We start from the raw sequence: 14,079 nt of genomic DNA on the forward strand, positions 1-14,079 counted from the left end.
CTAAAGAAAAGCTTTTCTGTCACACATAATTCCCATATTGCATTTTCCTGTTTTGATCTTTTTCTAGCTTTGTTCCACTACTGCAAGCATACTGTTTAAAGTAGACTAACTCCTTTAGCATTAAATACTGGCTAATTAATAATGCTTAAATATTGGCTATTGTTAATGCAGTTCACTCCTGTGGGTGCTCAGAAGTTAAAACTAGGTACTGTGCAAATCTGAGAGGGCCTAGGTCCTCCACACAGTACTCGGAACAGTTAAAGAACAAAATATTCCCCCACCATTTAGCTGCAATTACCAGTTTATAAAATCATCACAGACTCCAGCACAAGAGAACTCTCATGCTGATAAGCACTAGCCAGGAAAAGGTCCTCAACATGCAGGATACAGGGGGAGAAAATGTCTGAGGATACTAACAAAGATATAAAACCAAATTGTATTAAATTTCATGCTGAATAAGATGTTATCTTCTTTTTCTTTTTACCTTTGTTAAGTATTTTCTAGTGCTCTTGAGAGTAGCATAACAAGACTCTCCAAAACACTGCAAGATGACATCTTTGTCCTACATACAACTGGAATTATGTACACCTTGTGTAATTTTAACTGTCTGAGATACCCAATCACAAGAAAATCGAGGCCTTGCTAACCACAGTGTCGCATGAACATGAATTATAGAAGCAAACATTAAAGGCGTGTGAGGTTGGGAAATTTTATTTCTGTCTGATGATGTGTATCTTTGCATTATTTAAGCCACAATTTGCCACAAGGGAGCTGCAAAAAAGCAGCATGGCCCTGAGGATGCTGCCCAGGGCTCTGGGGCTCACCTAACATGTTGGAGGACTCGATCAGGTTGGTGTCCAGGTCGGTCCAGTACAGGCGCCTCTTGGCGTAGTCGATGGTCAGGCCGTTGGCGCGTCCCACGTTTGGGACCAGCGTGGTCCTCTCACTGCCATCCATGGCAGCCCTGTCAATCTTGGGCTTGCCACCCCACTCAGTCCAGTACATGAACCTGGTTAGGACAAAAGAAAGAAAAATAATTGCATTCAATCCAAGAGAACTCAAGAGGAAAACCAAAACAAAAATCCTTAGAAAGCATAAGAGAAAAAGAAGAGCTGTAAATTCAAGCATTGTGCTAAATTAGGTTGGTTTTTTTTCCAAAGTGTGGTCAAGGTTCCTCAAAATGTTTCCAAGATTATTTTTTCCCACTTGGACCTGGATCTTCACCAGCAAGTTCTGTGTGACAACACTTTGCTAGTAACTAATCTGTGTATGTCATTTAAGAGGCAGAGGCTGGCAGGCAGGCACCTTCATTTATACCTGGTTATTTAGCAGGGTGTTTTTGCAGAGCACTTATCTTCTGTTTCTAGTCAGTTGTCTCTCAAATGAAGGAACACAAAAAGGTAGATCTGCAGGGCACTTTTGTTAAAAGGTGCCACCACTCATGTCCACACAACTAAGTCATCACATGTACACAAGTGACTTACATCTCAGCCAAAACACACAAATCTGTGTGCAATTTCCACTAGAGCAAAAATACAATTATTACATACTCAAATACCAGCTTATGCCTCATCTGGAAGAAGGACAGACTTGCACATGTCTACATTTTCTTTAGGCACTGCACAGTAGAGTAGGATGTATATTTGTATATTATATACTTGATGGCTAGTTAGTCACTTCTTCCAAAATATGAGGCTGATACCATTCCAAAATGAAAGTGAGAAGCAGCTATCCAATATTTATACCTTTGAGTTTTAATAACTCTAATAACAACGCCCTGTGAAGCCTTTTAGTTCCAACCAACTGCACAATAGGAAAGGTTGCCTCAGACACTGATGATCAATGGGGAGAAGTTCACTGAACACCAGGAATACATGCAAACTTTTCTTAAAATTTTTGCAAGTACTTTGGCTATAAATTTTGCAAGTTGGACACAGCATGGAGCCAAGTGTTAGAATTGCCCCCAGGGCAGCAATGCCTTTAAAACTTCCATTTAAAGTACAACTATACTGTATATTTATATAAGTATACATAATATATAAGTATAGATAATCTATAAGTATACAGCTATACTATTGCTGTAAGGAAAAATGGGCATTCTGACCCAAGTAATTTTTTTTCTGATCTGTGGTGAAGAGACAAAACACTGAATGATGATAATCCTTGGGAAAAACCTACTTCCAGTATAAAACCAGAATCATCCAGAGCAGCCTTTTGTTACAAATGAGTAACTGGATCTAAGAATCTGATGTGGAATTCTCATCCAGGCAACCCCTGGCACATCAGAGCTGAATCCAATCTAAGATCCCACTGGAGGTGACCATTGCCACCACCTTGTTGAAATAAAGGAGAAAGAATGTGTTTCAAGTTCTCTGTGTTGCTGTAGCTCTCACAGTGTGACTGGGAACTGTGATAATGTCATAACCCTTGTAAATGAAGTTCCTTCATTTGGAAAAGAATGCAATATTGGTATAACCTCAAAAAAATTTTGCACTAATTAGTTATTGTCAAGTGAGGATTTCAGGGTAGAAGAACTATTTCAGAAGCTGAACAGTTAGCTTGAGTTGCCCCATTCCTTCCTCCCTCTCCTTGTTTATTGCCCTACTTTTGCTATCACACTTCAATCCAAGTGAGAAATTTCTTCTCAGAAAATCTTTCATTTGGGGCATAGGTGAATACAATTGCTTCCATTCCTTCTCTGTCCTTCTTCCTTTGTCTGTACAAACGAAAAGGTTTCCTCATCTGAAGAAATAAATACCTTCCTTATGCTCAGACCATAAACTTTGCTCTCCCACCCTCAAATTAAATCATTTAATACCTTCATTGGACCCTAACTTGTGCTAAAAAGAATCCTAATTTCTAAAATGATAAATATATTCCTTTCAATGCTATAGTCCTTTTCTGATTAATGAATTCCATAAACCTAAAACTACTTTGATTCTGTGGTTAATTAAAAAGCTAAATATAAATCCCTTTCTAATGAGCTGCTCTGATTTTTTTTTTTTTTTTTAGTGTTTTTAATGATTATTCAGGACATTAAGAGTGTATTTCTCTAAATTACCAGGTTGTATTCCCCAGCTCAGTTCTCTCAGGGTTTACAGGCAGCGCTTCACTACCATGCCCTAGAGGAAGCATGGCAATGCTGTTTTTCTCTGTTCACAAACACAGAATTAAACCAGCGAGTTACCCCTCGGCAGGGTCGAGTGCCAGCGCCCGGGGGCTGTCGAGATCCTTCCAGACGAGCACCTGGCGGTGCTGCCCGTCCAGCTTGGACACCTCGATCCTGTTGGTGCCAGTGTCAGCCCAGTACAAGTTCTTCCCCAGCCAGTCCACGGCCATGCCCTCGGGGTAATCCAGGCCAAACTCCACCACGTGCTCCAGCGCGCTGCCGTTCATGAACGCTCTGCTGATGGTCTGCGGGGATGCAAAGATACACAGGCAAATTAGAGAACGAACCAGTCTGTCACTGTTTTCTTTGTTGGATTTTAAACACTTTCAGATTTTAGACATCTCATAGGAAAGAGGATCTTACAATATGCTACTTATTTGCAAAGCAAACAATGCTGCTAGTCAGAAGTAATGATTTACTGCGCTCTGTGAATGTATTCTGTCTCAATTACAATAGCATTTCACTGGGGAAATAAATGGGATAACTAGTCTGCTTGAATTAAGCATCTACATGACAAAGTGACCTTAATAACTCAGTGCCAACTTCGAGGGGGAAATATTTTGGCTCTCCCAGGACTATAAAAAAGCATCAATGTTATAGCACGGAACACTATTTAAAGCAGCCTAATGAAACAAAAGTGCAGGAAAGAACAGCAAATAGAAGAAAACAACCAAACAACTGATGAGCTCAGTAGCTTCAGTACTGATGGCTAAATTTAATTTCACTAAACACAATCTTTTCCTGGACTTTTATTCAAAAGACTTTTTTAAACTCTGTTCTCAGGATCAGCCTGTGATAGCAGATACAGCCAGAATTCCATTTTAATAATATATTAGAGTTTAGGCATTCCCTGATAAGCCTGAAAATGTTAGAATAGTACAGAATTCTTTTGGCAAACATGGGCTACCTTTCCATGTCCTCAATATTTTTATCTGCACGCACTCCTCATGCTCACAACCAATCTGAAGTTAACAAATCCCTGATTTTGGTTTACGTCCTAGTTTGAACACAACATGCTAATTATGCCAGTTTGTGACAGCAGGGCAGTTTACAGATCAGTCATCATGTGTATCACTTATGCAGCTCAAAAGAATATCATGCTTAGGTAGTTCAGCCAAGTCACCTCTTGCAGACTCATTTAAACTCCGTGTTTTTAACTACTATGATTCTCCAATTGCAAAAGTCCGTAAGTTATTGTTGGCACATGTCTCAAGTCAGTTGCAGAAAATGTAATTTAAAACAAAACTCTTACATATCCCTTGAATTTTGTAAACCCCATTAATCAACCTACTCTTAAAGACCTCAAGGAGTGTAACAGCCAGCCAACATGGGCTGAATCTCTACCTTCAGTGAAATGTCAGTCCAGTAAATGCGATTGTCTGTCACATCAAAATCCAGAGCAGAAGCCTCCTTGACTCCGGTGAGCGGGATAGCAACGTTGTTATTGTTGGTTTCGAGGGAGATGCGCCTGATGTCTGCTCTCCTGGAGAAGAGCAGGAAAGCTTCTGGCACAATGCAGGTCCTCATGTCACTGATGAGCTCCAGGCCGATGGGGCAGGCGCAGCGGAGCCCTTGGGGTCGGTACAGGCACAGGTGGCTGCAGCCCCCGTTGTCCTCTGCACAGGGGTTGGTACCTAAGCAGGCAGAGAGGAAAAGCAACCATTGCAAACTGCCTGCAGGTGAAAGGTGAACTAGTCCTCACATGCATCAGCCACACTATGAGTCCTCCAAGCAAACATGTAGTTTTTCTCCTTGTATTCTCTGATCAAATTATTTTTCATTGATTTCCTGTAATTTTTTAGACAGACCTTACTCACCTCTCCTCATGCCAAGAAACAAACCCAGCACTAGGGAAAGGGATCTGGGCTTCAGCAGCTACTGATGATCCCAATTCACAGCACAAACACTGAATACATGGTAGGTGTATGTTCTGCTGCCTTTTACAGTACACTGGTCCTGCCACATACCCCCTTGCATTCCTGCAGGTAAAAAACTTGCAGAGCTATTTTCACATGCATTCAATGGCCTCTCCAGGATGCAAGTGAAGCAGCTCTTTGCAGTACTCACTTATGTACCTGCACATGCTGGAAATTGAACTAAGAGAGGCTTGGCACTAAGGAGTTCAATTGGCCAAAGAGTTGCAAAGAGGGCTCCATTCAAAACACGGTACCTTGGGGCATCAGCCACACAAAGATATGTATCAACTACATTTTACTCCTTTCCTGCAGTACAATCCAGACACAACAGCAAGAAGCTGCAAGCCTTATCCATATAGCAGGATACTCAGGTACTGTGATGAGTTCTGTGATGCTACAATTATACTGCTACCAGTGCTTGGATAGCCTAGGATAGGCAATTTAAGGCTAGATACTGCTTTTTTACACCACAAGCACTACAGGGCAGAAAGTATGTCTAGGTTTTTTTAAAGATAATTTTCTAATATTAACATAAAAACTATTGAACAGACTAAAACTGACTCATTCTTAGCTTTTGCATACTGGGAACACATGTTCAGCTTGATATTCTTCCAAGCTACAGAACTGAAGCTCCTCACAGAAGACCCAACCTATTGTATTTGCTGGGAAATGTCCCAACAAAGGCAGGAATGATGGATCTGACTCCATGTTCTCAGAAGGCTAATTTATTATTTTATGATACTATATTATATTAAAGAATACTATACTATACTAAAGAATGCAGAAAGGATACTTATTAAATGCTAGAAAGCTAATAATGAAAACTCCTGACTCTTTCCAGAGTCCTGACACAGCTTGGCCCCGATTGGCCAATGAGTCAAACAACTCACACCAGAATCCAATGAAACAATCACCTATGTTTTGTGAAACAGATATATTCTAGATGAGCAAAACACAGGAGAAGCAAATTAGATAAGAATTGTTTTCTTTTTCTCTGAGGCTTCTCAGCTGGGCAAAGGGATTTTTTCAGAGAATGCGAATGCTACACTAACCCACCCACTCTATCAAGCTGCAGCCTGCATTGCCACGGGACTGAATTCTGCCCATTTCTAAAACTCTGCAGTACAGCAGTGCTGACATTTTCCATCCCATTGTCCCTTGGGTGATTAGCAGCCCACTCACCGATGACCTGGTGGACATTGGTGGCTTTCAGGCCCATCAGGTCGGGCAGCTGATCGATGATGATCTCCCTCTCTGCCGTGCACTTGTGCACGCGCTCAATGCTGCGCCTCTGCCAGTCTGTCCAGTAAATGTAGTCTCCCAGCAGAGTGAATCCAAAGATATGAGGCAGCTTGTCCTCCACCAGGACTCTCCTGCCAGTTCCATCAGCATTCATGACCTAGGAATATAGACAAACTTTTTAGATTTATAGAATAAACTTGCCACTATTTGGAAGATGAACAAACTAGCTGCTTCATGCTCAGACTTCAAATTAAAAAATAATCTCCTATGCATTATAGTGTCATCAATGTTACACAGCACCCTAATAAAAAAGAAGAGACTCTTTATTAACAGGTACTTACTCTAAAAGCCTTATTTAGAAGGTTAGTCTTGTAACCAGATCTTAGTGTGGAATTATGACACAACACTCGTTACCTTTGCTTTAGGAATTATTATTATGTAATAATAGCTACTTCTGTTATGACTCTCATTTCTGACATGAGTTTTGGTTCAGTTTTAAAGAGGAGTCACTGTGTTTTACACAAATGAAGACAAATTTATGGCCAAGGAGTTCTGGCTTAGCATCTTCTAGTCCACAGTCCTCCCAAGTGAGCTCTGCCCATATTACAGAGAGCATTGAGAGGAGATCCCACACAAATACTGGGAGGCAAACACTGAAGAAGATCCACAGAGTATATTTATATTCCCCAGTATATTTCTATTCCCCAGTCTGAATAAGGAACCAGTTTTACATTCTTCAAAATTAAGTACAGTAATTTTTTTTTACTACAAGGAACAGCTGTGGTCTGTAAATAATTGCATGCCTTTGATCGAGACACTTGAATTTACTATGTCATTTTTCTCTACAGCTAAAAAGGAGTAATACCTAACTTCCTCAGTGAGGCACTGAAAGGATTAATTAAACATATGTATGCATGTTCAAGTGATGGAGTGCCTTATGAATGCCAAGTATTATTATAAAATGTACCATACTGACAGGGGTAAAGAGTCCCATGTTTTAGGACAAGCTTAAAAATGGTTCAGTGCTGCAATTTTTCAGGAAAAAAAATTCTTCTGAAATATTTCTACTTGTTTCAAGGCCATAGCTTAAGTTTACAGTATGTATACCACTCTTCCAAAACCAGGAAAAAACCTCCAACCAACCTCACTATAAAAACTTTCAGAAAATGTGATTGATAAAATCCAAGGTAGCATGACAATCTCTGAAACATTAAAGCATCCTTCCCACCACCCAAGTATGTTCTAAGTGAATGACTGAAAAGGGGTAGTTTATTAAACCATTGTTTTCAAATCTCTCTCACTTATGGAACTGAGATAACCACAACCAAATCTATATGGCTTCCCATCTTTCCCATGGCTCAAACCCAAAGATTTATGCAATGACAACCTTCAGGATCAACTGGTTTAGTACCTCAAACTAGACTGATGATAGCTGGTGGCCAAAATATCTTCCCAGATCACAAGAAACGTAAAGGCTAGTTTGGAGCAACTCCTACTCAGACACATATGAGAAGAGAGGAAAGGAATAGAGAAATTAAACTGAAACACACACCTTTCCCAGGACACAGTATAATAAAATATGTGTAAATTCCCTTTAAAAAGTGGAAGAAATGCTATAATCTTAACAATAATTCAATTTCTCCTTAAAACTATACCTTGTCAAACTTCCCAACATTTTGGCACTTACTCTCAGTATATTAAAACAGGAACTGCATCTTTATGTGCACATTTCCCTAAAGGGACACTGCATATTTGCTGGATTGTAGGAATAAGCTCCATATTTACATTTGAAGAAAGGTCATCATTACTTGATGGAATTAGCTTATCAACACACTTCAGTCCAGCAGAATATACAGCATGCTCCTACAAATGCTCTAATGTCTCAAAAATAGATGACTTGTCTGTGGTGACTTGTTCCCCCTCCCCCTTAAACTACAGAGATAAGCCATTTGTTTGCAACTAATTAATACATGGCAATTAGTGCTTGCTGAGCAGACCAAGAAGATCCACAGAATGGAAGGATGTTGAAAAGTGAACCAACTAAAACCACACAGTAATAAGCAATAAAACATCACCATCACAAAGTAGCATTTTTTTAAATTACATTTTTTTTGCCTTGTATTTATAAAAGAAAGAAAATTATTTAAGGGAGTGCTTAACTACTGACAAAGAAAATTAAGTTGGAAAGTGTGGGGTGTGAGATGAACTTTCTTTGGCAAACTTTAAGAGTTGTTCAAATAAGCTTCCCCCTATACTGAAATGAGTCAGGAAAAGAGAAGGTACTTAAGGATTAAATATCTGCTTTTAATTAATTTTTGGTTTGACACAAAGGCTATTTTGAAAGACAGCTTTACACCTCCTAGACAAAACAAGCACCTTTCTGTAAAAGTATTTACATATATCTGCCACTCTGCTCCTGCTGCAATCTTACCTGATATAGACATACACACACACATATATGGTAGCAGCCATATATGTGTGTGTGTGTGTATATATATATATATATATATAGATATATTTCAAACATATATATATAAAAAATTTTTTTCCATGGCACCATGTTGTCTGCACTGACTTTGGCTTCCTGTTAGGTGACTTCAATAGAATTACATCCATTGGCTACAGAATCAAAGAGTCTGGTGTAAGGCAGAAGGGAAGTGGCAAGGGATGTAGGGGTGATACACACAAGAAGAATAAAGCAAAGAGGAACAATCACCTAACAACCAGTTTCAATGGATTTCAGCATCACCTTTTCACATACTCAAACTCAGACAACAACCAAGTCCCAGGCTATAATCTTTGCTGGATTCTTCCCCCTTCCCCAGCTCCACATGGATGAGGCTCCTCACAGTGAAGCTCCACAGAATCCCCCACACAATAAACCCACCTTCAGCTGCTATGAGGCAGTGTCTCCAGAGCTTTATGCTGCTTTTAACCACAATGTGGTGTGAGTTTTACATTCTGAGGCCATTCTGAATACTGCAAATCACACTGAGAATATAGGCTACAACAGGAAACAGATGTGGTGTAACCACAAACACCACCTTTACTGAAAGAGCGAGTAGTTCCATGAAAAAAACCCCTAAAAGTGCAAAAATTAAATGGCCTCAGACAAAATACCAGATATCCTGCTTGAAGAATAAGGGCTTTGTTTATCCTACAACAATAATGAATGCCAACCTATAGCCTCATGAACACACAGCTTATTCAAAGTAAGTGAATTACTGCTGAGAATGTAGTCACATTTTAAAATGCTGTACTTAGTGATCAGCAGAAACAATAAAATAACAACTTTGAAGCACTACTTCTAATTTAAAGTTACAGTCTGGAATGAACAGTGACATATTCTAAGGGTCTTTCTTGTTAGAAAGATACCTTGCATTCAATTCACTTCTAAGTAGCAGTAATCACCAGGATAAATAGGCTAATGCAGTGAATTTACCTTTCTGATAATCTGGGATTTGAATATATGGCAGTTTAAACTTGTCACTTGACTGCTTTAGGTATAGAGTTTCATCATGAAATCTATCTCATTTATGAAAATCATGTTCAGCTCTGCATAGAGCCTGTGCTGGGGCCCTGGCAGCACTGCAGACTAGCAGTCCCCTCAGGGGCAGTGCACCAAGGGCAGGAGACACTGAGCAGATGTGACAGGTTTATGTGCACTGCACTGAGGAGATGCCATCACAGAAAGGGTCTGTCCCTACCAGGGATGCTGAGCTCAGTACCAAACTAAGAGCTCAGTCCTACAAGGTGTCAAGACTGAGATGAAGGTGACAGACTGCAGACTTAAGATCTTTCATCTTAACTCATAAGCACAGCTGAATGTTCAGTACAGAACCACAAAATCATAGACCAGTCCAGGTTGGAAGAACCCCTGAAAGATCATCTGGTCCATTTTTTTGTGGGAAAGAAGCCTAGATAAGATTATCCAGCATCCTGTCCAGTTACATCTTAAAAACTTCTAGTAAGGGACTCCACTACATGCCTCAGTAAACTATTTCTTTCTTATATTAAAATGAAACCTCCCTCAAGGCACCTTGTACCAGTTGTGCCTGTCCTCTCCAAGGTGGCACCATCCATGTACCAGGAGAGCCTCCCTCCTCCTCCGTGAGCACTGGATAAATGTGAGCCTTCTCTTCCTCATGGAGAAAAGACCAAACCCTTTCTGTCTTTCCTCACAGGGTGGGAGCTCATCATTCCTTTAGGTGCTCTCCACTCTCCCTGCAGCTCTGTTGGATTTGGGGACCAGAGCTAGACACATCCCTGAGTGGGATATCAATGTGCCCATGGATGCAGCCCAGGACCCTGTTTGTCTTCACTGTACATCATTTGCCTTCAGTAAACCTGCACTGGCTTGTCCCAACCCCCTGCTTCCTTTGCCCTGCAGGTTTCTAGGAGAACTCTCTCCAGGGATTGGAATAACACTAATGGGCCTGGAGCTTCCCAGCTCCTCTTTTGGATGTACTTGTAAATGATCAGAGGGCAGGTTAAATATTATGCATGCTAAGCTCTGTCTCTGGCTGACAGGAGCAGAGGAAGTCAACAATCAATGAAAACTTATAAACAACACCTGGTAACACTATGTTCAAAAAATAGATTACTTATGAGCATGGAATAGGCCTCTGTGATGGACTGTAAGTCCCCAGCTACACTACAAGATGTTGCCAAAACATTATTTCTTTCACAGACACACATCAGTAAAACAAAAATCCAAAACGAACAACTCTTCCAGTAAAATCCATATGCTCCTCTAATTTCAGATACTTGAACCCAAGCCCTGATTTTTAAAATCAACAGCCTGCTTTTGGACAAATACCTTAGCCATTACTGATTCCTGATCTTAGCATCTTTACCAGCACCACCTTCCTCATCATCAGAGAGGCCAGAAGACCTCAGTTAATATGCAGGACCTCAATTGCTCTGCTCAAGTACTACTGCCATCACTGCCCCAGCTCTACAACATTTTTATCAGGCATCACAGCTGGAAAGCATCTTCCCCCACTGAGTCACAGGAAAGATGCAATTGTAGCATTCACCTTTCTTCTGGAAGGAAAAGGAATTAGAAAGACTTCTGAACCCATGGCATAACAAACACTACATAAATAAGATTTATTTGATTAAAGAAATTTGAGCAGCATCTCTCTTAAAAATAACTCTAAAAGATAACTGGAATGCCTTATAATCATTATATTTGCATTTTTTGGACTGGGTTTAAGAACAATGTATTTTCAACTTCTCTAAGACAGACTGGAATGATTTCACTGTTATGACTGCAACAATATCATATAATTAACACATGTATTTACTGCAAAACAGCTGCTCTAAGAGAGAAACAAAGAGATATCTTGTCTAAATTTCCAATTTTATTAGTCAAAAAAGTCTTGATCAACTATACTCTCTTTAAGTGAACAACTGAAGCTTTCAACTCAGTTTGAAGAAATCATTCTGTCATTGTCATTTATTTACTATTAACAGCATTTCTCCTCAATTCTAAAACATTAAGGAATGAAATGGGAAGTCCTCTCTTCATTGTGGTGAAATGCTGAGGAATCAGCAGAAGGGATCCCTGGAACCCTTTGGATTTGCTTCAGAAACCAAATGCCTCCAGCCAAGTCCATGATTTCTTACTGTTAATTATTTTATAATAGCTGTTAACAATTCCTAATTTAACAGTTCCTCAGCACCCTCAGTTTCCTTTAGAGCTCCAACAATTTTTCCAAAGAATTCAAAATATATTTTTTCTGACCATGGATAATATCCTAATAGGACTGCCATGAAGATGAATATGTACAAACAGTCCAGAGATAACTTCATAAATACCCTTTCTATCAGGCTACACACACACTCTGTTAACTAATTTCTTTCACAATAGGACAAACTCCTTAGTTCACTGACCAATGCCAACAACAGAAATGTTTTAGAAACAAGTGGTTCAGTTTTTAAAGAAATGGTTAAAGTCAGGTAAAGTTACAAGTAGGCAGGGAAAAGATTTTAGAACCACTGTGACAATCACAGATGACATCTCCTAGGCAATCACATGCAACACAAAAGAACCCCTGCATTTGTAAAGAACAGGCCAACACAAAAAAATGAGCCAAAATTACAAATAAGATGAGAAGAGAGAAGGAGCTCCTCTGAAAAGATTCAGTGGTAAAACAGGTGACTAAAACCACTTTACTACAGAGATTAATTTTGGTATGTAATCCATAGGGTGGAGAGGCAGCAGTCAGGGAGTGTTCTGTTACCTGGCCATAGGCTGTGGGGGCAACAAAGAAAATTAATGACTGCATTTTGCAACTTACTATTTAGCAACTAAGACCTGTGGGCAGCTGCACAAAACACTCTGGAGAATGTAAACCAGACCAGCCAAGCCCAACCTGAAACCTCACAGTGGGTTTGGGGGAACAGTTTTACAAGCTCAGCACAGCAACTCCTGATGCTCTTGCATGTGGGCAAAAGCCTCTGTGCTCTTCTTTCCCAAGGTTCTTTCTTTCAATGCCTTGCCCCAGAAACTTATTTTTCATTTGTTCTCTAACCTGATGTTTTCCAGACTCTTTAATAAGTGACTACAATTGTTTTTTCATAGAGGGGAAAAAATGTTGGAAGTTTTCTACTGTTTTACCAAGTCCAAGTTGCTCAGGCAATAGTGCAGTGAGAGACTCAACCAGTTATGGGACAGTTTTCACCTTTGGTGGCAGTAAGCTTTCAAGCTGATTCAGTTGCTCCTATTCCCTAAATCACTTTGATTCCAAGGGTCTTGCATGTCCAAGAGCTTGGTTTTCCACCTTTTTCCACAGGCTCTTTGCCACACTACAAGATGATGCATGGTACCAGAAAAGATGTTCAGGTTAAGACTACAAAATCTCCCAGCAAAGTAAGAAGCCTGTGTGAAGAAAGCTAAATCATTATTGAGAGTGATTGGAGGTGAATACTTCCAAAGAAGCCCAGGTCCATGATCAGTACCAGGTTTTGCACACTAATGCAACTCAGCTTGTGAAAAGGGGAAAAAAACAAAGACAGAATTTCAGAGACTAAGGGATGATAGTAGACAGACAAACAGAACTCAGCTGAATCAGAAACACAGACAATAGCCCAGTATCTCTTCACATTGCTCCCCAGCTTGCCATAAAATATTTGATGTCAGACTCAGCTGAGCTGATGACTCTGGCTGGGTTGGTTTGAGGGATTTCAGTGTTTTGCCTTAGGTAACTGATACTGGCTGCTAGCAGAGGCTTGTTGCTTTCTAGGTGAGACAGCTGGGTAAACCAAAATACAATTTCCTAACTCCAGTGTGAAAAATCTGGGAAGCATCCATGACATAAATGTAGATCCAACAGTTATACTCCAATCAGCTGCATGCTGGGCCATGGGGACCATGAGGCTTTCAGAGCTATCAGCAGCAAACCAGCACTGCTCATCTTTTAGCAAAGGTTGTGAGAAATGTCTCTCAATTCCCAGTGTGAGCCAGTCAGCACAACTTTCTGCTCAAATGTGTCTCAAGCATGGGTACTTGCCTCTGACATGGTGATTCCAGGCTCTCCTTAGAGGTAACAGGAAAAAACCCAGTGCTTTTAGAGTAGGACTCATCTAATCTATTCTAAACATTTACAGTGTGGAAGTGCTGATTTCCAACATTTTCATAAAGGAGTTTAAATGAGCTGAATGTGCCTACATCTCATGAGATGAAACCCACTACAGATTTCAGGATGAACTGCAGATCTGTGACAGAAGAAATATTTGAAAACTGAA

The 14,079-nt window shown here is 40.1% G+C and overlaps 1 protein-coding gene across 1 annotated transcript in view; it reads right to left on the bottom strand.

Moving 5' to 3' along the window:
- Positions 1 to 14,079, bottom strand: part of LRP6 (LDL receptor related protein 6) — a 115,987-nt gene that overhangs the window by 29,139 nt on the left and 72,769 nt on the right. Inside the window, exons 8-11 of the mRNA XM_058804948.1 lie at positions 6,268 to 6,484; positions 4,514 to 4,803; positions 3,188 to 3,414; positions 825 to 1,009 (exon numbers count right to left, since the gene is read on the bottom strand). Coding sequence (XP_058660931.1) covers positions 825 to 1,009; positions 3,188 to 3,414; positions 4,514 to 4,803; positions 6,268 to 6,484 — 919 coding nt within the window. The remainder of the gene's footprint in view (positions 1 to 824; positions 1,010 to 3,187; positions 3,415 to 4,513; positions 4,804 to 6,267; positions 6,485 to 14,079) is intronic.

The sequence above is a fragment of the Ammospiza caudacuta genome, chromosome 5, assembly GCF_027887145.1.
Source record: "Ammospiza caudacuta isolate bAmmCau1 chromosome 5, bAmmCau1.pri, whole genome shotgun sequence".
In the NCBI taxonomy this organism is placed as follows: domain Eukaryota; kingdom Metazoa; phylum Chordata; class Aves; order Passeriformes; family Passerellidae; genus Ammospiza; species Ammospiza caudacuta.